The sequence below is a fragment of the Impatiens glandulifera genome, chromosome 5, assembly GCF_907164915.1.
Source record: "Impatiens glandulifera chromosome 5, dImpGla2.1, whole genome shotgun sequence".
NCBI classification, from domain to species: domain Eukaryota; kingdom Viridiplantae; phylum Streptophyta; class Magnoliopsida; order Ericales; family Balsaminaceae; genus Impatiens; species Impatiens glandulifera.
The window spans coordinates 40333599-40360469 of record NC_061866.1 but is presented as its reverse complement, the minus strand read 5'-3'; the positions used below and the strand labels follow the sequence as shown (position 1 = coordinate 40360469).

Genomic DNA, 26871 nt, shown 5'->3' with positions numbered 1-26871 from the left:
GAGCTTTTTAGTCATTACAGTGAATATTTCTTTCCTCCAAATTTAGTTTTAAAATGTGATTTTCTGAACACTACCAATACAATAGTTTCGCAAAAAAATGTTATGTGAAATTATTATTATTTTAATCAAACAACAATGTGATAGAGTTATGAGATCTATATATATTATCATCCCTTAGGTTTTCTTTGTTACAACTTAGTCCCCAAAATGATTGAATTTCCAAGAGCCCTTTAATATATTTAGACTATTTTCAGTTTGAGAATGGTCCCTATGGTGGGTACCATCTTTGGGGTTTCCAAATTATTTAAACTCCTAGCAAACATTATGCCTTTAAATTGTTAATACATTTTTATTTTATTTACTAGAAACAACTTTATTAGAAACTGCAAACCAATTTACATAATTCCACAATAATAGAAAAAAAATGAAATTAGAGACAAAATGAAAGGATAATTGATGGTCTTGTTGCCAAAATCTAAGAACAAATACTTAGTAATAGATGGATATATAATTCTTTTTTCTTTGTCATTAGTTTAAATTAAAATTATTTTCATTAAATCAATGGACCATGAAAATTGCAGGGTAATATAGATTAACATAATCTGTTAGGATCGGTGACAATAATAGAAAGGGGTTTAATATTGTTGTACAAATAATCACTTTCAATTCGATTTTAATTTTGTTAGAGATGAAAATATGTTTCTATTCTTCACAAATCGTCGTAAACTCTTGAACGGATTCAAGTGCGGAAAAACTTGCTAGATTTGAAGCGGCAGATTCAAGACGGAAAGATGCAGTAAGTAAATAATAAAAGAGTTTTATGAATGTTCAAAGATAAAACTTTTACATCACTCATTCTTCTGTTTGCAAAAGGATTTCACTAGAAGACTTTGATTCGTATAGCGACTACACAAACTCAGTCAGAACTTAAGACTTAACAGCTGCATGTTCTGAACTCCTAGCTATCACTCCGTTAAACAGACAACGTTATGTTCAACTTACAATACTGAAAATATACTAAGGTAGAACAGTAAACAAAAGTTTAGCTTATCTTAGTGAATTACAAAATAATCTTAGAGAGAGAGAATAAACACAGAGCTTAGAAATTCGTAATTCGTTCGATCAAGAAGTGCAAAAGAGAGCGATCGTTGTTGTACTTTGTTGCCTTTTATATTGAGGTGTAGCAACGGTCGAATCTGATTTTTGGATACGTGTCAGCTTTCTGTTAGATGTACGCCAAATGTACGGGATCGTATGCAAGGATATATTCGTTGGATCGTGGCGTACATGATTGTACTACGTGGGCTAGTGGAATAATAGTGTACGTGGCAGTTGAACATTTATCGTATTAAGCTGACTTGGTAGACTACTAATAACGAACGCTGCAGTTAGCTATGCTGATAAGCTATGCAGAAATGCGGACGCTTCTTCAGACGACTGCTGAAGCAAAGCGTCAGCACACACTTCTTCAGACGACTGCTGAAACAAGGCGTCCGTTCGCGCTTCTTCAGACTGTTGTTGAAGCAAGACGTCTGCTCGGGATTCTTTATACTGTTGTTGGAGCAAGGCATCTGCTCGCGCTTCTTCATATTGTTGCTGAAGCAATTATAGATTATAGAAATAATCTTTATATTAGGCATATAAAATAATATCATAGATTATGGAAATAATCTTTATATTAGGAATATAAAATAATATTGTTATTATATTATTAGTTTCCTTATTAATCTTTTATAATGTATATATATATATTGGATATTTCCCTGATGTAAAGTTGAAGAAGATTAAACAAGATTCTCCCTATTCTTTAAGCAATTCCTCGCGCGCTTCTTCAAACGGCTGCCAACACCTTTTCCTTTTGAGTGTACTTGAGCATAAAACATTTATACAACTTAGTTTTGTTCACGAACACATAATTAAAACTATGTCATATTTGATTAAACTTATTTTTATTCACATAAATTCATTTTAATGAATTAAAACGTTTTTTTTATTTCAACTTAATTAATTATTTCTCTTTTAATAAAATTTCTCTTTTTCTTTATTTAACATAATCTAACCTAAATTATCATGGATAAAATAAATGAGGCTTGGGGTGCCCAAAATAGCGAGAAAATAATTTGTTCTTAATTTTTATTTTACTAGGTATAATTTATGTTAAGTTGATTAAATATAATATTTTTATATTATCATTAATATAAATAATTTAATCTAGTTGGTTAAATTAATGTTATGTTAATACATATTATAGTGTATAATTTAAAGCTTGCTAGTGAATATTTTTCTTCTTCTAACTATTTTGTATTAATTTTATAATGAGTTAGATAAAAATGTAAATTAAAAATTTAAACCTTTTTTTTATTATTTTTTTAAATTAAGGAGTACTATTGAAATTTTATATTATTTATTTAAAAATATAAACTATTTTCTTAGTTCTTTTTAAAATTAAACCTTTTAATGTTTTTTTATTCAAATAATATCAAATTACTCTTTTTTTTCCAAAATTTATACTTAAAAATAACATATTTATTTTCCAAATAATCTAAAACCGAATCAACCTAGTTTAACTTTATTTTCCACTTTGTAAGTATTATTTTCACGAGTTTTAAAATGATAGTATAAGAAGAACAAAATGAACCAAGAAGATTATTAATGATTAAGTTTTGATTTTCAATTTTTGTTATGTTGTTTTTGGATCAACTGTTATTTTAATTTTTACTTTATGTATCTAAAATAAATTTTGATGAACACTAACACAATAACTCAATATATAGTTATATTCATTAATACTTCGTTATATTATCCGTTACAATATACTATTTTGATTAAAAGAAAATTTAAGACATACCCAAATTTATGATATGTCAATACATTGATATATATGTTATCATTTCTTGCCTTTAAGTGCTACAAAATTGATTAGACAATAGCATTTATTATAGAGGGGAAAAAATCATTCAATGGGATGGAGTCCTTGAAATAATTGAATCTCTTGGCCACTCATTGCCCCACTCTAGTCCTCTTTTGAGGTTTAGGGAACATGGGATTGTCACACTCTTTTGAGACCCTAAAGTTGCTTTTGCTTCACATCTTTTTTACTTTCTTTTATGACTTATAGGCAACTTGTATATATACTTTAACTTTAAGGATTACATTAGGGGACCCAACTTTCATCATTAGTTCATTTTTGTATTCAAAATAAAATATGGATAACCCATTTTATTACAATACAATTGGATATCTATCTCCCCATAATTGCATTACATCACACTCCAAAAGAAGTACTTTTGTTCTCAATTTATTAATATTGAGGTTTCCCTATACTATTTTAGTTTTTACAAAAAGGTAAAATTAGATTGTTTTGATAATTTAAACCAAATTCTACAAATGTTGGCATATAACCCAAAACTTCAAGAAATATATGAGACAAACATCAAAATAATTCTAAATATCAATGTTCTCGAATGAGTTTAGGTTCCTTCATCTTGTTCCTTTATCTTTCTTTTTCTTTTTTTAATCTTAATTTTAAGAAACAAGTATATCATGTTATGTTTCAAAATCGGATCAATGTGTTCAATAAAGAAAATAACCCAATTATTTTAAGAATCAAGTTGTACATATGGAGAATAAATTAAGCTTGAAATAAGTACAACCCAAAAGCAAACATTTTAAAAATCCATGGCAGCAGCAACCATCGACAGTACCAAGAGTACTACACACATTAGCTTTACCTAACCCTTATCCATAATCTCAGGTGACATCATCATCATTATTATTATTATTAAAATTCATCTGCCTTTTGTTTAATGATTAAATTAGAGAAAAACTAGCTCATTAATAATAGTAAGTCTCTAAACTATATTCTTTAATTTTAATATATATATATATATATACATATATATATATATATATACTATATATACATACTATATATATACATATATATATATATATACTATATATACATATATATATATACTATATATACATATATATATATACTATATATACATATATATATATATATATATATATATATATACATATATATATATATATATAATGTATAAGCCTCTTATTGTTTAGATCTTTACAGTTTGAAATAAAATAACAATATGATTACCTCTAGATGTAAAATTAGAGGGTGTCGTGTTTTTTATATGTTCCATAAACTTGTTTATAGTTTGAATATAAGATGTTAGTATGATCCCTAAGGTTATAATCATGTCTTTCACTTTAATACGTGTTTTTAGTAAGTGTTTTTAGTAAGAATCGTATTATATATGACCTACAAATTTTATTTTAGTTAATTCTTAGTTTATAAATTATTATTTGTTTGAGAAAACAAAGACAGTGTAAGAGACCCTCATCAACAAAAAATAACCATTCAAAGGCACATAAAACAAGAATGAAATGTTTCATAAAAAGTTTTAAATATTTCGTTAAACTCCTATTTTTTTTAAGCTAAAAAGTTAACAATATCCCTATAGTCATCCGCTTTAGAGTAAGTTTCTATCATGACTTTCATATTCATTAAGATAATTTGAGTGAAAATCGAAAGAGTGACATTTGATCTCTTAAATATCATTTTTACTTTAACTATTGTAATGAATTACGTAATGAATCAATAAAAAACAAGATAATTATTATTTTGGGACATTTATTAATCTTAAAATGTAATTTTTCAGCAAAAAAATAAAAATAAAAATAAATTATGTTGATGTGCTACCAGCGCTAATAAGGCATGCCGTAAACAGTGATAGAAGTTGTTGTAAGATGTTGTCAAACTTTCTCAGGAAAACATTCAAACCTATTAGAAAGTATGTGTTTTAGAGAATCGTCGCACTCGCCCAAATCGCAAGATGATCGAGAAAAACATTTTCTACATAAATATCAATAGGTTTTGCGATGGCGACACAAAATGATGCCCTCGTTGTGGAAGAACGACACTACGAGGTAAAGCGTGTTGGGTTTTACAACAACAAAACTATAGATATTCTTAGAAATCAAACCTGTAATAAATCGGTTTTCAAATCGTCTATGACGATAAACAGATTACCAAGAAATGAAATAGCACAAAGAAATAACAACACAATATACGTGGTTTGGTCAAAATCGACTTACGTCCACGGGAGGGATAAGTTTCACTAAATCAAAGAAATGTCAATAGTAGAAACTTACATGCCCTACTCTCAAATGAAAAAAAATGATTACACTAGGAATAATTGGACTACTCCACAATCAAAAGCTCCTCCAATCTCTATTTGGATCAGCCAAAGAATAAGAAGAAGAAGGAAACCAGAAAACCTTATATCTGTAATTCGCTCTCTCTCAACCTTCCTTGTGTTATGAGAAAAATACACAAAAAAAATATTTATACTCTAACCCGTTTTTATAACAGAAAACTCTGACCCATTTACCCGAAATTTAAGAACCCGCCCGCAATGGTAAGGAACACCTTAACAATTCTTCCCCTTCCGAGCCATGGGAGAATGTTGCTATAAAAATTCATCATCGTGACGCTCCTACTAGAACCATTCTGGCTTTGGCACAACATATCTCATGCTTGTCTCTTGCCAAGCCATTTGTCATCATATCTGACCCGTTCTCATCTGTATGCACTTTTTCCAAGTATAACTCCTTCTTCTCGAGCACTTCACGGATCCAATGGTACCTTCTTTGGATGTGTTTTGAACGTGAATGGAAAATTGAATTTTTGCTCACATGTATAGCACTTTGTGAGTCACTAAACACCACAAACATGTCTTGTGCAATGCCTATTTCTTTCAACAATTCTTTCATTCATCTCATTTCCTTACAACATTCAGTAATGGCAATATATTCAGCTTCTGTAGTAGACAAAGCAACACATTTATTTAGACGAGACTACCATGATACAACTCCTCCTCCAAAAGTAAACAAATACCCTGAAGTTGATCTCATTGTGTCAATATCACCACTCATATCTGAATCAGAAAACCCTTCAACGTGTGCCTTTCCAGTACCATAACACATAGCGTATTTGGAGGTCCCTCGAAGATATCTCATTATCCACTTAACCGCTTCCTAGTGTGTCTTACCGGTATTTGAAAGGAAACGACTAACTACTCCAACCGCATGAGCTATATCCGGTCTTGTACAGACCATCGCATACATCAGACTGCCTATTGCTGAAGCATATGAAACACTACACATTTCTTGTCTTTCCTCTTCATCCTTGGGAGACATTGTCTTGTTTATTTTCAAGTGTGTAGCCAATGGACAAGCAATTGGCTTTGCCTTGTCCATACAGAATCGTTTTAGAATCTTCTCAATATATCTCTCTTGAGATAACCATAGTCTTTTCTTCACCCGATCACGAATGACCTGCATTCCAAGAATTTGTCTTGCTTGACCCAAGTCTTTCATCTCAAAAGACTTAGCCAAATTTTTTTTCAACTTGGCAATCGTGAGTTTGTCTCTCCCAACAATCAGCATGTCATCAACATATAAGAGAAGTATAATAAAATCATTAGAAGAAAACTTTTGTACAAAGACACAATGATCTGTAGACGTCTTCATGTACCCATGGATGATCATGAACGACTCAAACTTAAGATACCACTACCTTGGTGCTTGCTTTAAACCGTACAGACTTTTGACAAGTTTGCACACCTTGTTTTCCTCACCTTTCTTATTGTAACCTTCAGGTTACTCCATATAAACATCTTCATCCAAATAGCCATGAAGAAATGCAGTATTGACATCAAGTTGTTCAACCTCAAGATCCATACAAGCAGTTAGACTTAACACCACCCGGATAGAAGTCATCTTCACTACTGGTGAGAAAATCTCATCATAATCGATTTCATGCCTCTGGCCAAAACCTTTGATACCAGCCTAGCCTTGTATCTTGTCTTGCTATTATTACCTTCTTGCTTGATCTTGTACACCCATTTATTTTGTAATATTTTTCTGTTCTTTGGTCTTTCAACTAGTTCATATGTGCCATTTTTCAGCAATGACTTCATCTCTTCATCCATGGCAGCTAGTCATTCTTCCTTATGAGCATCCTCAAGAGCCTCCTTATAGCATATATGCTCCCCACAATCAGTTAAAAGGACATACTCAGTAGCAGGGTACTTAGAACTTGATCTTTTCTCCCTAGTAGACCTCTTAAGTACATTTGTTTGTTGATTCTGTTGATTTACATCTTCTTGTTGAACTTCAAAATCAACCTCAACATTATAACCAAGATTAGTTTTAGTGTTAGTATCATTTCCATGGCCTACAGTTTGACCATGAGAAACATCATCATCACTATCTGAGTCTAAAGCTACATGTGGCCTTGTCTCCTCAACATCACGAGACAACTCAAGACCAGAAAGATCACGTATGTATGCATCAAGTTTTTCACCATCTTCAAAATTCTCAATAGTCTAATCTTCAAGGAATACCACATTTCGGCTTCTCAAAACCTTCTTGTCAACTAGGTCATAACACATGTATCCCCACTTTTCATCACCATATCCCAAAAATATGCATTGCCTGGTTTTTGCATCTAACTTAGACCTCTCATCTTTTAGAACATGCACAAAATCTCTGCAACCAAAAATACGTAAATAATCGTAATTAATATTTTTACCTGACTAGATGCTTTCTGCACACTTATTATTCAATGGCTTGAAGGGAGAACGGTTGATCACATACACTACAGTGCTCATAGCTTCAGCCCAGAAATGCTTAGCCAACTTGGCATGGGAGAGCATACTCCTCATCCGTTCTAACATTGTTCTGTTCATCCTCTCTGCCACACCATTTTGTTGTGGAGTCTTGGGCACAATCTGTTCATGTCGAATACCCTACTCTTTGCAATAATCATCAAATGAGCTTATGTACTCTCCCCCATTATCTGACCGCACCCTCATCAGTTTTCTTCATGTCTCTCTTTTAACCAGCTTGTGAAAGACCTCAAACCTTGATGCAACCTCATCCTTGGAATTTATAGCATAGTCCCAAACCTTCCTAGATGCATCGTCTATGAAGGTTACAAAATAGGAAGCACCACTTATGGATTTAATCTTCATAGGACCACAAATATCTGTATGGATCAGTTCAAGGACATTCTTTTTCAGTTCCACTTTTGACTTACTGAAGGAGACTCTATTCTGCTTACCCTTCAAGCAATGCTCACAATTTTCAAGATGAGCATTCTTGAGATTCAACAGCTCATTCCTCTTGATTAAAAAATTCAGCCCCTTTTCACTGATGTGACCTAGTCTCTTGTGCCACAAATCAGAGGATGACTCCATCATGACAGAATATGCTGCATCATAGACAATTTTCAAATTTGTCTTGTATAAGGAACAACATTTCTTACCTCTTGCAACAACCAATAAACTCTTGCTTAGCTTCCATGCTCCACCACTGAAAACATTATGATAGCCTCCATCATCGAGCTTACCTACTGAAATCAAATTCATTTTCAAATCAGGAACATGTCTTACATCTCTCAATGTCACGAAACAACTCATGTTTGTCTCGATTCTAACATCACCAAGACCAACTATCTTGGACACACCACTATTACCCATGCAAACCTCACCATAATCACCAGCTTTGTAGGACTAGAAGTAACCTTTGTGTGGAGTAATATGGAATGAGGCACTTGTGTCAACAATCCATGCTGTTTCATTTGAAGATGTGCTAAGACAGGAGTCTTGATAGTTAGAAACATATGTCAGTTCACCATCTGAAGCATAAGTAGATGTATCTGCACTCTGTTCTTTCTTTTCTCTGGGCTTCACCGTACCCTTCGTTTTATCATTTTTAAATTTCCAACACTCGTTTTTCCAGTGAACCATTTTGCCACAGTAATGGCAAGCACCATCCTTCTTTGGAGCTCTAGACTTGCTTCTAGACTTGCCCCTACTCGAACCACTTCTATTATCCTTTGATCTTCCTCTATCAAACACCAACATATCAGACTTAGAGGGTTTATCCCCCTTTCGATTTTCCTCATCAAGTAAGGAACTGGTAACAAATGCCATGTTGACTTTACCATTTGGTGTTGAGTTGCTGAGAGTGATAATAAATGTCTCCCAACTTGCAGGCAAAGATCCAAAGACTAAAAGTGCTTGCACTTCATCATCAAAGTTTATCTTCATACTACTCAACTGATTCAAAATATTTTGAAATTAATTCAAGTGCTCAGTAATTGATTTATTATCAATGTACTTCAGATTCACCAGCCTTTGTACCAGTGCTGCTTTATGTTAGAAATCTTGTCTTGAAATAAATCAAAGAAATATATATAAAATGATGTACAAATAAATGAAACAAATAAAATATATGAAGAAAGAAATCACCGATTGAGATGTTGATTCGAGGCATGTGTTAGACACATTTCTCTTAAAACAGTTCCATCGTCTCCCGTTTGTGCTGGAGTTTATCGTAGATGGCTGTCTCCTAGGGTACAACGAATCTAGTAGTGATTTTGCACTGAAATCACTACTCGTCGAGCTTGATTAGTGTACCTAAACTATCACCGGGTTTCAACGGAAAATATCGAGCAAAGAACTCGAAAAACACTCACAAAATAAGAAGAGGGCTTTTGGAATTCTAGAGTGAGAAAAATTAAGGATGAAGTGATGTGTATTTTTGTCTATCGGATGGTGTGGGATAGAATGACTATTTAGATTGTTAAAATTATAAACAGTTAATTAAATCATCAATTGATCCAACGGTTGGCATTGTTTGCCTCTTCATTTGCTTTAATATTTCTTCTTAATGAAGGGTAATTGTTTGCCAAAATTAATGAAGACATTTATTTTGCAATACTCACGTTACATGGTTTTTTAATCTGTTAATAATAATATTAAATTATCATAACAATTAATAATAATAACAAACTCATGTAAGTCACGCTACAAATTAACAACATTTTGTTAATTGGTCATCAAAGCATTTTAATTAATTAATTCAAACATTTGGATCAAATTTCACCATTTAATTCACGTTTGAATTTTATGTGAATTTGATTTGATTTTATTACCCACATTCTAATTTCCATTCATTAATGGAATTTATAGAATTAGTTTAAAAATTCCAACACTTTATTCCCTGCTGACCTCCTAGTATAGAGAGCTTCAAGTTTTCTCCACACACCATACGTCGTAGTCTCGTTCTCAACATGGTGCACAACATTTATACCAACCCAGGAACGAATAAAACTGCAGGCCTTTCTATCTGTCTTTTTCCAATCAGCCTCTTTTGTAGTCTTAGGTTTAACACTCTCATTTTCAATTGCTTCATTCAAATCATCTGAAACTAACAAATCATTAATCATAAGTTTCCATTGTCTGTAGTTTGTACCATTCAGACTCACCATATCAGGTCTAGATTTCCCCATTATTACTGCCTTAACAACTGACAAAAACCCCAGCAAAGAAACCAGTTGATCTCCTCTTTGAATTTCGTCAAGTAACTAGTAGAGCACTCTACTCAAATGTTAAAACAAATAATCAATCAATACTACTCTGATACCACTGTTGGGTTTTGCAACAGCAAAACTACGGATCTTCTTAGAAATCAAACCTGTAATAAATCGGCTTCCAAATCGTCTATGACGACAAACGGATTACCAAGAAATGAAATAGCACAAAAAAATAACAACGCAATATACGTGGTTCGGTCAAAATCGACCTACGTCCACGGGAGGGATAAGTTTCACTAAATCAAATAAATGTCAATAGTAGAAACTTACATGCCCTGCTCTCAAATGAAAGAAGTGATTACACTATGAATGATTGGATTACTCCACAATCAAAAGTTCCCCCAATCTTTCTCTTTGGATCAGCCAAAGAACAAGAAAAAGAAGGAAACCAGAAAACCTTAGATCTGTAATTCACTCTCTCTCAACATTTCTTGTGTTATGAGAAAAATACTCAAAAAATGTATTTATACTCTACCCGTTTTCATAACAGAAAACTCTGACCCGTTTACCCAAAATTTAAGAACCCGCCCGCAATGGCAAGGAACACCTCAACAAAGCGTTGGTTTAAATTCTATGAAATAAAAGATATTTTTGGATGAATCTAGATGTTATTTCATACTAATGGCTAGTTGTTGTTTTTTTTATAAGTATTCTCACAAGTTCACATACTTTCTTTGTAAGAACATGTCGGGTAACTTTTTTCACTAAGAAAATGGAATGGAATGGAAGGGTCCCCCACCATCGATATGCAAAAATAAATCAATTTCAATGGTTTCATTTCAATTTTTTCAGTGGACCATGAATTATATATATATTATTTTTTTTAAATAAGAAATAATAATAATAATAAATTTAGTGAAGTTAGGGCAGTTGAGACTTGAGAAAAGTGGGCATTACTTATTGTTGTTTCCATGGTAGATGATCAGTCAAATTATGTCCAAGCAAGAAGACACAATTTGTTAGTAATTTAATTTGCATCTTAATGACGTCATCGCTGTTTTTTTTTTCCTTTTTTTAAATGACAATTCATGACTCACTACCATAATAAATTATTTATCAGTAATTTTATAAATCATAAGCTGACATTTAAAAATGATTATTCACATTGAGCTTATCTACATTTCTTCATGATTGTGTTAGTTTTTATATTATTATTTCATGTTAGGAAATAAATAACTTTATTTATGTATATTTTCCATAATTGAAAAGTTTTTCTTAATTTTTTTTTTAGTTTTCACAAGGAATTTCATTTTATTAAAAAGTAGTAGATTAAGTAAAAAAAATATCAAAAACAATAAATTTATAAATTTCCGAGGTTAAAACTGTTGAAATTTCATTTTGTAAATAATACGAAAAAAAAAATCTATATTGTTGGAAAAATTCAGTCATTAATATAAACCTCTTAAATTGAAATAAGATGTAACACAAATTTCTTTCTTAAAAATAAACTTTAACTAAAAAATAATAATAATTCGATGTCATTATTACAAGAAAGAATGAAGGAGCCTTGTAAACGTTTAAATCTTAATTTAACGGTTGGATGTAGTGTCAAAATCTTGTAGGGTTTACAATGCCATATCTTTTATTTATTTATTTAATTTTTTTCACTGTACAATTTTGTCTTTTTATTCTTACTAAAAAACAATAGAATTTAATAAATTAACCAGCTATTAAAATAAATTGTTGTAAAGAAGATATTAAGATAACGCTGCTTGAATTAAAAAATAAATAGTGGGCCAATAATTATGATGGAGTTAGACGGAAATTGGTCCACGGATGGTGATGGTGATTGAAAGAGGAAACAGTGTTTTGTCTCATTATCATTATCACATATTTATTTTAATATTAATAAAATTAATGGGAGGAATAAATAGTAGTTTATGTTTTTTTAATTATAATACAGGTAAAAAAAAATAGAAAACAAATAAAAGAAAATTCATATTTAAAATCACAACTAGAACTTAAATTAGATCACAAATCAAAATATCTTAAAATAGAAATGAATTTTTTGGAAAATGAAGAAGCTCGAGAGGGTTGACAACGAGAACCTCATTCACATGGGTAACGATCACGAAATTATTGTGGATAGAGAAGAGTCATCTCGAATATCGACCCATGAGGTTAGAAATGCCTCATTTTAGATTTTACAACATTTCGGAGGTGGAGACATCTATACCTATTTTTGTACTAGGGGTTTGAGCAAACACTAATAATAGCACAATTGAATAATAGCACAATCTTCAATTGCTATTGTTGGTACACCATCTCACCATTTTAGTCTTAGTCTCGCATAAGAAACTAAAAAGAACTTATGAAAAGTATGAGAGTGTTAGAAATCCCTAAGAACTTGTTTTTAATAAACAATAACAAAGAAACAATTTGAATTTATTAAACAGATGGAAGGAAAATTAAAGTAGAGAAGGGTTGAAAGTGCTAAACTCTATAGTGGGGTTAATTACTACCATGAAGTCCCACATGCGCACATTTAAACTCTAAATGGGACAACAAATTAAGTATGCTAACACACTTAACCATTTAACCAGGCGCATAACTTGCCGTCTGACAGGATCAAACTCAGAAACTTAGGGTTAATATCCATGTCGCTAGGCTAAAAAATGAGATATTACGTTATTACAACTTACCCCTAAAATGATTTGAATTTTTAAGTGCACTTTAATATATCAGGCAAGGAGGCATGATATAATGAGCTAATTAAAGATGAAGTATCGAGGATTATAGTGGTTCAATTGTTATTATAGTTTCTTTCAAATTAAATAATCTATCAAAATATTATAGTTTCTTTCAAACTAAATAATCTATATAAAAAAAAAATAGGATGATCAATACGATCATACCAATACCAATGTTTCTCTAATGTTTATCATTTTAATTTATTGTACCATAATTATACCTCTTATAACACTATAGATTATAATGGAATTTGAGCACAACCCATTTGACACTAAAGATGAATATATAAGATCCCATATTCATTGCAATGGAGAAAGAAGAACCAAAGTTGTTTATTTTTTTATAGGAACATATATATACTATTGAACACTTAACCAAATCTATTAAGCTAGCTATGTTGAATTGATAGTATTATGTAAATTCTATTGTAGATTTGCTAGCTTATTTTAACCATATCTAATGATAATTGATCAATAAAAAATAATAAAAATGCATGCAATGAGATAAAATTGATATAATGATAAAAAGCAGCTCAACAATGTTTTTTTTTAATAATAAATAAAATAAAAACAAGAAGAGCCAGCTGAATTAAGAGTGTACATTGCATGTTCTTAAACTCACACCAAAACAACTCAATAATTCTACTTCATTATGGACCAGCTTAATATAATAATTATAATAATAACAATAATTCAATTCAATTCCATGTGTAACTACTTTTGTTTATCTAATTAATGGCTCCACCAATTAGCTAACCCATTATTAGGTTTGATTATGTTTATCTAGTTAACTGTTTATATGTTATGAATACTCGTTAATTAAATGAATTTGATTTAATGTATGTCACTTCTATAAAAAAAAAATATTATTAAAATTTCTAAATTTAATTCATTATGAAATCAACCCATTACATTACATATTTAGTAATTAACAAATGACAAAGATATTTTTAAAAAATTAAATATTTTAAGTTCAATTCTTACTACAAAAGCTCTAATAAAGAGATCGTGCTATTTACATTCGAGTATAAATCGACTTTAAATAAAAAAAAGTTGTAAATGAAATTGATTCGAATAACACAAATTATCTGTAGAACAAATCATACATTAAGTCGCAGTAAAATTCACCAATGTGATATTTATTTATATTTTATTGTGTTTTTTTTTGTTGTTGTTAATATTCATACACTTTATTATTATTTTGGGTAGTTATTGATCTTGAGACCAATGTTATAATGCTCTTGGACTATTCTAGCAACTATTTGAAATTTGGGGAGCAAGTGGGTCATAATGAGACAAGGACTTAATTAATGATATGATATGAAATGTTTATTGTGTGTATATATAAAATTTATACAAAAAAAAAGTTTATAAAATAAAACAAGTTTCTATTAATAAACAAATGAAATGAGGCCACAAAAGTTGTGTAGCCCGGTCAATAAATGAACTATAGGATGGAACTGAGACTAAAATGACCCATAGCTAGATTAAAAAATTATATAGTTTTGGATAAGTGGAATTGGTAGCCACAAATTATGTGTAGACAAGTATCAAAAGAGAATTGAAATTGAGATGTGGTTTTAATTTTTAGGTTTATAACTGTTTAAAATTAAGATTTGAAATTGAAATTATAATTTTCTAATTTTTATAATAATTTTTTAATAAAATTTAAATTAATATAATTTTATAATAATGACTTCACTTTCTTGAAATTATAAATATATTTTTCAAACAAAATATCTTATTATTTACAATATTATTGACGTGTTAAAACAATAATTTCATTTTAAATTTAGGAAGTTAAAATGTCAAATAAATATATGTTTTTAATTTAGTAAGTTAATTTTTGTACCGATATATATTTTTTCTGAATTTAAAAAGTTAACATATAAAACCGATATATTTTTTTTAATTTATGAAGTTAAATGACGAACCGATACTTTATTTTTTAATTTAGAAAGTAAACATCTCGAATCGATATATATTTTTTTAAATTAGAATCAAAATTCGACAAAATTATTGACACTTTAGTTATTCTAATAGCCAATATCTTAATAATATATGTTAAAATAGTTTTTATTATAATTTTTTTCAAACATAAAAATTAAAATTTAATTAAAATTTTATCATTTTCCAAACATAAGACTTGAATTATAATTTAATAGAAATTCTTACAAAATCGAAATTAGAATTTCAAGATAATTCTAATTTTAATCATTAAACATACCCTTCAAACTTTCAAAAGATTCCTGGTAGCTTGAAATGAGAAAAGTAGGTTATGAGAAATTCTTAATTCATATTCGATTATGTAATATAGAATTATAGTATTTTTTAATGACAATTTAATATATAAGAATATTTAACATGTTGGTTTAGATAACTTATCACTAAATTATTGAATGATGCAAGAGATTATAAGTGTAATATAATTATCTTATATTCATTTTTTTTCTTTTACAAGATGTTGAAAATCAAAGCATAATAGAGATTGGAGGATGTGACAAATTTTCCCACTTTTAACAACTAAGTTTAATTAGAGCATTCAAAAATAATAATAATATCAGTTCTTGGTAGGTAAGTGCTTAAAATATCTCTGATGGGAGCAAATATATATTCATTTAGAGGTCTGATTTAAGTTCCTTTTATGTCTTATATTTTGTAATGGGCCATATCCCATTTGATCATAATTCTGACTTGAAATCATAAAAAAAATATTAATGTCATAATCAGTCAAAGTTAAATTATAATTTTATAATTGTAAAGTTTAATATTAATCAAAAGTCCCGTAGCTCAGTTGGTTAGAGCGTTGGTCTTATGAGCCGAAGGTCGCGGGTTCGAGCCCCGCCTGGACTACTTTTTTTTCTTTTTTTTTTAAGATCCTATAAACTGTTTTCAAATTTTAATATAAACCCTTAAACTATTTCTATTTAAATGTCAATTTTTGAAATTGTTTCTTGCTTTACTTGCTTGTCAAATTTTGATCTAGGTGATAAACACAATCACTGCCATATAAGTTTTTATTTCTTTTTATGGTGCCAATGCAATATGCATGAACTACAAAAGAAACCATGTGTAATGGAGAGTAGGCAAAAAAACAGGTAGACACCATAATTTTTGTTTATATTCAAATCCAAATGTAAAACAAAAACAGAATTGAATATGTTTATTACAAACATATATCCAAAATTTGTGTTTCCAAGTTTTCCAAATGGGGCATAATCACCACAACCATTTTCCAATTGTCTATAATTCTATGTATTAAGCTTCAAAACAAGGCAATTGACATACACGACGAGATGCAAGTAAACGAGGCAACAAAGGGTGTACACTCAATTGGACGAAAAATGACTAATACAATACAAAAAAAAATGAGCCATAACAACATGTCTATGGAATCCTAAATAAGCCTTACTCACATCAAATTTGAACACAAATGGGGACTTACAAGAATTTTCACCATTTAATAGGTGATGAAACACTTCATAAGCAACAAAGGCTTCCTCCTCTTCTTCTATAATAATATGAAGAAATTCATTTCTAAGGCACATTCATAACTTGAATTGATTGCAGCATGTCAGAGACTGCAATGACAAGGTCTCCTGATTTAATCATTCCTCTTGCCTTTAGTAGAAAGAATGTTTTATTAAGGTTGTTTTCCATATCCTCAGAGAAGCTCAATCGGAAAGGTATCAAGCCCCACTGTAAATTCAAACGCCTTCTTAAAGACGTGCTTGTCGTGAATGCAAATATCGGACAATCAGGTCGACATCTAGAGAGCAGAGTCGCCATGTGTCCAGTCTTTGTGTACACAAACAACGCATCCGCCCCTAAATTGTTGGCTGCAAAAGGAAAGATTAAGAGCTTGTTTGATGTAAGGAGTAATTTGGTATTTTGATTTATGATTTGATTAATTATGAGATAAAGCTTCTTTAAACTAGGCCTAAATTTAACAACAAGAATGACGATTCTTACCCATTTTCGCAGCGGAATTACATATTTCCTCCGATATACTGTCTGAAAAGGATGATGCAATTTCAGGGAGTTGAATGGCTTCATGGCGTTTCTCGTCCCTCCACCACTTCTCAATTCTGACACTCACACTTCTCAAAACAGCCAATGCCTTATCAGGGAATTGACCCATAGCCGACTCACCAGATAGCATGAGAGCATCTGATCGTTGTCTAATAGCTTCGGAAACATCAGCAACCTCTGCTCTAGTTGGTGTTGGATATTCAATCATGGATTCCAGAAGCTGAGAGGCAACAATAACGGGTTTGTTTAAATATCTGCACAACCGAACAATCTTTTGCTGAGCGGATGGGACTTGTTCTAATGGGATCTGGGCACCTAGATCCCCTCTTGCCACCATTACTCCATCGGATGCTTGAACAATTTCCTCCAAGTTCTTTAGTGAGTCGATACTCTCGATTTTTGCAATTACAGCAATGTCACTGCATTATCGTAACAGAAAAAATGAACACTTTAACTTTAAACAAAGGGTAAACAAAGATGAAAAAATAAGCTAAAGTGAGATTTACAAGTAGAGGGCATATTTGCAACAAATGGGTCCTCAAAAGTTTATGATCTTTCATTAGAATCATTGAACCTAATTGGAAATGGATATTTTGTTGTAATCTCTGACACAATAACGATCGACTGGAAAATTGACAATGTTAAAACTGAAAGTGAATTTTTTTCGTTTGGTATATAAGATGTTTTTAGATTATGATCCAAATGGTAGTGTGATTTTTTTATTATACATTTGCTATTCAAATTATTTTTAATATGTGGATCGAGATTTGATATTTTCTAGATCATGATCTAAATAATTATTTAATATGATTTAGATTATTTTCTCAATAATTGTGATTTTAGGCAAACATAACAAATGTAAAAAAAATACCGGCATCATGATTCACATGAAAAAAAGTGTATATCAAAACAAATCATTGAACGTTTTCAAGCAATTCATCAATAATACCTCATCTCTAAAGGTCGACTATTCCAAGTTCCGAGGCTTTTGTATAGAAAAATATGGAGAAAAGAGGTGAAAATAAGCATACCTGTCACGAGACCGAGCCTTGATATAGCTTTTCAGATGGTTGATCACTTCAGCTGACTTGACAAAAGAGACAGCAATAAAGTCAACACCTTCCGCTATGCCAAAATCGATGTCTAACCAATCCTGTGGATGCAAAAAATGCATGAGAATAAGAAATAAAGTATCATCAATATAACATAGTAATGCAGCAGATCACACATAATTAATGTTACCTACTTCTGCATCCTACATACAAAGATGTTGAATACTAAGGCTATCCATTCAACTCACTAGTTAAGAAAAGAGTAAGGATATATATATAGGGACCTATTTCAAAACACTTTTGTTTTTGAGTCTGGATCTGGATATAGACTAGAAACCACCAATGAATTTCTGGAAATAGATTCAGATACATTTGGTGGGAACGGTCTAGCTAACAGTATCTGAATACACCAGACATCACGACACCTTGGAACAACTCCACAAATTTCTTGAGATTTTGACATTTTGTAAACCTCTAAGACAATGTTTTTAACTCTTTGAGCCCAATCCAACACCGCCTCCGGCCAGAAGAGGAATTCTGTTGCCGGCGCCTTTTAGGCATATCTAGATCTAAATATGGGCCACATAAGTTCAAATACACCATGTTTTCAAATGTGATCCCATCTGGATAAAAAAAGTAATAAAATTGAAACTTGAGAGACTTGTGGTTTTTGTGACTCTTGTGCAGAAATCTCTTAACATCTCACTTAGGTCGAAAACTCTTACTGAAGAGACCAACCCCACCAATCCAGGGCCGACAACCAATTTAATCTTGCAGAAAAAACCCTAGGGCTTTGCAACAGTTTAAACATACTTGGAAACTCAAAACAACTCACTATATTTCTGATTTCATTGTCAATCTGTTTACATATATACATTCATAAAAGGAAAGATTGACAATAGACTAATACCAATATTTGGTAGTCTTAGAATAGAATGAGAAGTCCAAAAAAAACAGCCACATGGCTTATTCAAGTTCTAATTCTTTAACTTATCACAAGGAATACTAGGAGATGCAAAGAGTTGTGCAGGCATCTTTAAATTCCTATGAAGCGATGTTAATTGAAGGCAATAATTGGAATTGGACTGAAATTGGGGGTACAATTGCAATTCCTATGTTGGTTCTAAGAGTTTGTTGAAATTGGAAATAAAATTCCCAACGGAATTCACTCCTATATATTTTCTTCCACCCCAATTCCATTCTTTACTCATTGGAATTACAATTACATTATTGTCAGGAATTACAATACTGATCATTTTTCCAATCATAAGAATGAAATTATAATTTGTGTTGATGATTTGACCTAAGTGGAGGTCATTTTTTCTTCTTCCAATCTCATTCTCTCTTTTGATAGTAGCTTGTATTCTACAGTTCCACGACAGTTCTAATATATGCAAATTTTAACTTTAAAAGAAATTTGAATTATAATTCAATTTTTCAGTTCTAAAAACACAGCTAAGCAAACATAGCCTTACAGACATCATCATACATGATTGATTGGGCAAATACAAGGGTGGGAAACTTCTCAATTCCCACAGAAACCATATGTCTTAGTTAAGTGTCTTTGAAGTGTCGTTGTATGGGGTGACGCGTTCTCTTGGTCTGTCCTTTCAAACTTGGAAACTAGTTGGCATATCTTTATGTTCTTTACAGACTAACTATAACATAGAGATCATTATGCCTCAGCATGTGGAACCCAACAAAATGTATAGTGAAAACCATTTCAAGGTAATATTTAGACAAACTGATAGAGGAAGAAAATGTCAAATAAGGTCTTTGTTAAAGATGAAAAGAGATCCAAACCTTTGAGGAAATCGTGGGAAGCATTGCATTACGTTCCCTAACAAGGCTGCCATCCCGCCAAAATGTCAAATTGGCTCGAGGCAGCAGAAGTCCTGGATCAGTACACATGCATTTGACATCTGGACCAATCTTCTCAATAACCTCAAATCTCACCATTCCACCATCCACTAGGAGTTCATCACCAACTTTCACATCTGTTAAAGATTATAGCACAAAGTCAAAAACTACAACAAAGAAACAAAGGCATAAGATACAACATGAAAGTAAATTTTACAGCAAAGAAATATGGACCTTCGGCAAATCCACCATAGTTCACATTGATAGTGCGCTCTGGGCGAGGTGAATCAAGTGCTCTAACACTGAATGTCCATATCTCACCATCCTGGACGAGAAAAGAAGTTGATTAATAATTAAAAAAGTATATTTAATTAAGAACTAAATTTTACTACTGGGTTCAGTTTAAAGCAATGTTAGACTGAATCAAAGAAATGACGATGTGGAGGGTCATTGTGGTGAAATGTTGTGCTAGCCTCCTCCTGGGAAAAATCATGTCTCAAAAGAAAAGAAAAGAAAATATCCAAGAAATGACACTGGCAATACTTGTGTATACACTAGTTTACATTTAGAAGCTTGGGTATGTTAATGCCCATTTAGAATCCGGAGTTGGCACTATAAATAAATTGCAATAGTTGTTGCAGTTCCTATAGCTGTTTTATATATTTTGTTGGATAAACATAGAACTACATACAAAGATCGTAGTGATGGATACATATATGATTAAGGCATATTTTGCTAGTCTTGAGATTTTACATCCTGAAGCATTTCTATTAATGTGCCAAAAAAATTACCTGATAAAAGGGGGAGTACACATAACTCGAACACTCATTTCTTAATGTCCATCCTCTCCTAAATGCATAACAGTTCGTATGAAACGAATGGCTTATTCTTTTGCTATTGACTTAAGTATATTGTCTTAAGGAAGACTGAACTGTCGATAAAAGTGAAAAACAAAATCATATTGACTATCCGCAGTATTAATATTCCCTTTGTATATTCATATTTCTCCCTCATTTCTGTAGAAAGATATGAATAGCTGTATATGTTCTAGAAGATTTGTGGTTAATCACTTCTAGAAATATGACAGTTAAGGTGTTAAGCTGCTAAATAGTTTTGTTAACTGATTGTAACACCGTTAATTAGATTCATGTTTACTTTGAATTTTCTATATATTAATATAAAGCAGATATGTAATCCGATATTTTAAAATTCGGAAATAAATTTTCTTATTCAAAATTTTCACATTGTATCATAGCATCGGTTGAGATCTTTAAGTGCCTCCGCCATGGCACGACATAGCCATTTGGTAGAGGTTAATTCTATAAATATTACAAAACAAGAGATGAAGAAAAATTATTTCAGATTACATATATGCTTTATAGAAAGATTAGCTTAACACCTTAACAGTCAATCTTCTAGAGTGATTCTTCTTGTTTTGTATGGTAGGAATCTCATATTAAACATTTGTATATCCTTGTTTGAATGTTCACAATCTGTTATGTATCAAACTATCAATGACTACTTAAGTGGATCAACAATGGGACCATTGCCCTTGAATTCTTGCATAAATTGTGGTCTGAAATCCTACATAGAGAATTAATTAACCCCCAAGTGAAGAACTCAAACTTAGACCCCAAGGAAAGAAAAGAAAAAACCTCAGCTTTAGCAGATGAAGCGCCATAAAGATCACCCATATGAATCTCACTCCCTTCAGTATCCATCATAATCGCAACAGCATATCCTTTCTCATCATTCAACCTTCTAACGCGCTCAATAACCCTCCGATGCCAATCTCGAGAGTTATGGCACATGTTTATCCGCGCAACATTCATCCCACCTACAGCCAGTGCCTCCAGCTGGTCGAAGCCGCATGTCACAGGGCCAATCGTGCAAATCAACTTAGTCCGCCTCGTGCTTCGAAACCCATTCTCCTTTAACTCGGCCTCAGTCACTGTATCCACTTCGATTGAGCTCGATTCAGTCGACGTCCACGGTGCATTTGGCGCGGCTGAGACTTGTCCTGTGATAAAGTATTAAATAAATAAGAGAAATTATTTATTTATCTCCTATTAATTAGGCTAAATATAATAACCAAATCCTATATTTTATCTCCTATTAATTAGGCTAAATATAATAACCAAATCCTATATTTTCTCAATTTAGTTATTTCTCTATTACTATTATAAATAGATAAACTATTGTAAAGATTATTCATTCAATCAATAATATTATTTCAATCTTTCTCTTCAAGAACTCAATCAAATAGTTCTTGTTTATTTTATCAATTCAAGAAATTTAACTTGGTATCAGAGCGTATAAGGGAAAACTCCCGAAAACGATTTCAATGGAAGAACAATATCACTCATCAATTCTACCAATAATATCTGGAAGCGTAAAGCTTGATAAATATAATTATATCTATTGGAAATCACAAGTTACTCCAATCATGATAGGTTATGATTTTATGGATATAGTAGAAGGAAATCTTGAAACTCCTCCCAAATTTCTTCAAGAAACAGATGGTCAAAATAATACAATTCAAATCAAGAATCCAAAGTTTAAACAATGGCGTATCCAAGATCAAAGGGTACTTGCATGGCTCTTTTCAACATTGACCGACGAGATTCGTCAACAAGTCTCAAAATCATCTTCGGCACAAGAACTTTGGAAAACCTTAGAGAAAATTTATGTTTCTCAATCAAAGAGCCGACTATTTGAGTTACGGAGTCAACTCCTAAACGCACACAAAGGTAGTGGTTCTCTTCTTAACTTCATTCAACACATCAAAAATCTATCAGATGCACTTATCGCTGCCGGACAATATGTTTCTGATCAAGATCTGCAACTAACTCTACTCAACGGGCTTGGAGACGAGTTTGAGCCGATGATATGTGCTCTAACTTCCGGACAAGATCTATTGTTTAATGAGATGACAGACATCCTTCTAAATTATGAACAACGACTCATATTCAAGAAAAGAAAATTCCATTATAAAAATATTTCGCGCTCAAACGTTTCGGCGAATGTTGCTTATATTTATAGGCATGGAGGCGGAAAGAACCAAAGACAGAACCGAGACAATAATCGTCCGCAATGTAATTTTTGTCATAAAATTGGTCATCGCTCCGAAAGTTGTTTTTATAATCCATCTTGTCAAATATGTAATGTACAAGGACATAGTGCTCTCGAGTGCCCTCGTTTTAATCCTTCTACAAATTCTACGACAATGTTAGTTACATCGTCTACTATTGTAAACCAAAGACAGAATCGAGACAATAATCGTCCGCAATGTAATTTTTGTCATAAAATTGGTCATCGCTCCGAAAGTTGTTTTTATAATCCATCTTGTCAAATATGTAATGTACAAGGACATAGTGCTCTTGAGTGCCCTCGTTTTAATCCTTCTACAAATCCTACGACAATGTTAGTTACATCGTCTACTATTGTAGATCCCACTTTGTGTCCAGATTCAGGTGTTACCGACCATATTACTTCCGATCTTAATAATCTACATGTACATTCTCCTTATACAGACACTCAAACTATCAAAGTCGGAAACGACCGAGATACGAAGATAGTACTTCTTAAAGGATTACTCAAGGACGGACTTTATTGCATTGAACCTACTGAAAGTTCGTTTTCAACATGTTCTAATAAACAAGCATTTATTGGTATTAGATCTCCGGCTCAAATTTGGCATTCACGACTTGGACATCCTTCTAGCGCTACTACATCTTTAGTTATATCACACTTTAAATTACCAGTTTCAGGTAGTAATACTATTTCTTTTTGTGGATCATGTCAATATGGGAAAGCACATAAACTCCCTTTTTTAGCTTCAAAATCTACATCTATGGCTCCTTTAGACCTAATTCATTTAGATGTTTGGGGACCTGCTCCTGAATTTTCATCTAATGGTCGTTATTTCGTACATTTTGTGTATGATTTTAGCAAATTCACGTGGATATATCCGCTAAAGAAAAAGTCGGATGTCTTGAATACGTTTATCAACTTTCTTCGACTTATTGAAAATTTATTTAGTCGTAAAATCAAAATATTGCAAACTGATTGGGGAGGAAAATATAGAAATTTCAAATCATTAACAGATAATCATGGTATTTTACATCGTTTATCTTGCCCACATACTAGTGAGCAAAATGGCATTGCTGAACGAAAAATTCGTCATATTACGGAAACTGGTCTCACTTTATTGGCTCATGCATCTATGCCACTACATTATTGGAGTGAAGCTTTTGAAACAGCCACATATCTAGTACTGAATCTGAATATTGTGCTCTTGCATATACAACTCCTGATCTTTGTTGGATTTAATCTCTATGGTGTGATTAGTGAACTTCGAGTTTCACTTTCTTCTTCTCCGGTTCTATGGTGTGATAATATTGGTGCCGCATTCTTATCAGCAAACCCGGTATTTCATGCTCGCACAAAACATATTGAAATCGATTTTCACTCTGTTCGGGAAAAAGTTGCTCGTAAACAACTACTCATCCAATATATTCCTACTGAAGATCAAGTGGCTGATATCTTCACCAAAGGTCTTTCTTCTCATCGATTTGCTCTTTTACGTAGCAAGCTCACGGTTTGTGCCTCACCTTTTCGCTTGAAGGGGGATGATAAAGTATTAAATAAATAAGAGAAATTATTTATTTATCTCCTATTAATTAGGCTAAATATAATAACCAAATCCTATATTTTATCTCCTATTAATTAGGCTAAATATAATAACCAAATCCTATATTTTCTCAATTTAGTTATTTCTCTATTACTATTATAAATAGATAAACTATTGTAAAGATTATTCATTCAATCAATAATATTATTTCAATCTTTCTCTTCAAGAACTCAATCAAATAGTTCTTGTTTATTTTATCAATTCAAGAAATTTAACTTCCTGTACTAGCACCATTCTGGGAAAGGAGGATCGAAGATGAAGAAGGAAACGGAGATTCAAGATCCGAAGAATGCTCCGGCGTAGCCGATGCAGTTATTGATTTGCGACGAAACCTCGGCGGAAATCGACAAGTGGGAGAGGGAAATGCAGGTCTTAGAAAGGATTGTTCAGTGACAGGGAATCCAGGTGAAGAAATGAAGAGATTTAGCGATTGTAACATGGTCTGGAATCTGGATAGAGAGATTTCCCTGAATGTGTTTTTCCGGTCGCCGGAGAGTGTAGACTAACAGTTTACTTCTCAGTTGAGGAAAAGGGATAGGCTTTAAAGAGGATTATGAATAATAAATTAAGAAAATTATATCAAGAAACTATTTTTAATCATTTTTTTTTCTTTATTAAACAAACTAATGTCATGATACTCAAAAATAATGTTTTTAAGCTGATTTTAATGTTTTTCTATCCCAAACATTAATAAACACATTAAAATATATAAAATTATCAATAAATTTATTTATTCTTTGTAATTATAAATTTATTCTTTATAAATTATAAGAATTTTAAATTAATTTATTTGTAATAATATAAAATTTTAATATATTATAATATTTAATATTTAAAAATTCGTTTATACAATATAATTAAAAAAAAAATTTTATAGAATATGTATAAAGATGTTGAGTGAGGATTTCCCGAAATCAAACGAGCGCAGTAAAAATATCTCCGAAACATAATGGGGACGGGATCAGTGTCGGCCACGAGAATTGGGTTGTCCCATCCGCATGTAGAAAAACGTAGAAAAAAAATTATTTGTCTTAATTAAATTAAAAAAATTGTTTTTAGTGAGATATAACTCATGTCCTAATAAAAAATTACAATTTTTCGTTATAAACCAATAAGCTACACATTTTTATGTTAAATAAAATTAATAAATTTATTTACAAACCTAATTGTTTAATAAAATGAGTTGTCCCTACCCTAGTCCGTGAGCTTGTCGGACTTACACCAAAGTCGCTGCAGCTGGAGACACGTGCTCCCGAGAAGTAGACGATCGACTAACGCTTGTTAGCCGAGACACTAACAGAATGCTCAGTCGTCAACGGAACGCGTTAAAGCGCATGAAACGACGTTGTTTCATGCATCACTGTCTTATTCATCGCGACGCTGTAATGGATAAAAATGGCCCGCTTTTGATTTTCTAAAAAAATGGAACTCCTTCCATAGTGTCACGGGCTCAGTCTTTCCACTGACGATCCGTGCGGCACTAGTTATGATCTTCGCAAGAACGAGTAACTAGTCAACCTTTCTCGACGCAACACTCGACGTTTAATAGAATTGACACAAGAATTCTAGAGAGAGAGTAAACTCTTACAAAGAATATTAATATTATCTCACTTGAATACTTAGTACTTTACAAAGGAATACCTCAAAGGTATTTATAGGGTTATCCCCACCTACTGCATTAATTACATAACATTCAACTACCCCTTTAATTGTGTATTATCCAACTACTACATTGATGACTTACTACCCAACTACCACCTTAATAGTTTACCAACCAACCACTACATTAAATGACCCATTAATGTAGAGCATGACATTCTTTCTTACAAGGTTTCTAGAAGGTTCCTTGTGTTGGGCCTTCATGAAAGATTAAGCCTCTTGGGTTAGGAAGACAAGTGGGCCGTGACATTCTCCCCCACTCATTCCGGCGACGTCCTCGTCGCATCCTCTTTGTAGGTCTAAATGATGTCTCCAAATGCGACAAAAGTTTTGAGCGATATGTTAGCTTTCTAACCCGTTTCTTCTTTAAAAAAGGGCCTTCGTATCGCCTCACAGACCCCTTGTGAACTT

General features: G+C 31.9%; 1 protein-coding gene and 1 non-coding gene across 2 annotated transcripts; one reads left to right on the top strand and one right to left on the bottom strand.

Annotated features, from left to right (window-relative positions):
• Positions 1-15943: 15943 nt before the first annotated feature.
• TRNAI-UAU lies at positions 15944-16017 on the top strand. The gene has a single exon. It is a non-coding gene; the product is annotated as a tRNA-Ile (tRNA).
• Positions 16018-16557: 540 nt separating this feature from the next.
• Positions 16558-25336, bottom strand: LOC124938192 (pyruvate kinase isozyme A, chloroplastic). The gene is made up of 7 exons (XM_047478588.1): positions 25021-25336; positions 21764-22128; positions 20343-20433; positions 20052-20245; positions 18228-18349; positions 17137-17615; positions 16558-17003 (listed from the first exon to the last, which is right to left on the bottom strand). The coding sequence occupies exons 1-7, from the start codon at positions 25238-25240 to the stop codon at positions 16702-16704; spliced, it is 1773 nt and encodes a 590-aa protein (XP_047334544.1). The 5' UTR covers positions 25241-25336; the 3' UTR covers positions 16558-16701.
• Positions 25337-26871: the final 1535 nt, after the last annotated feature.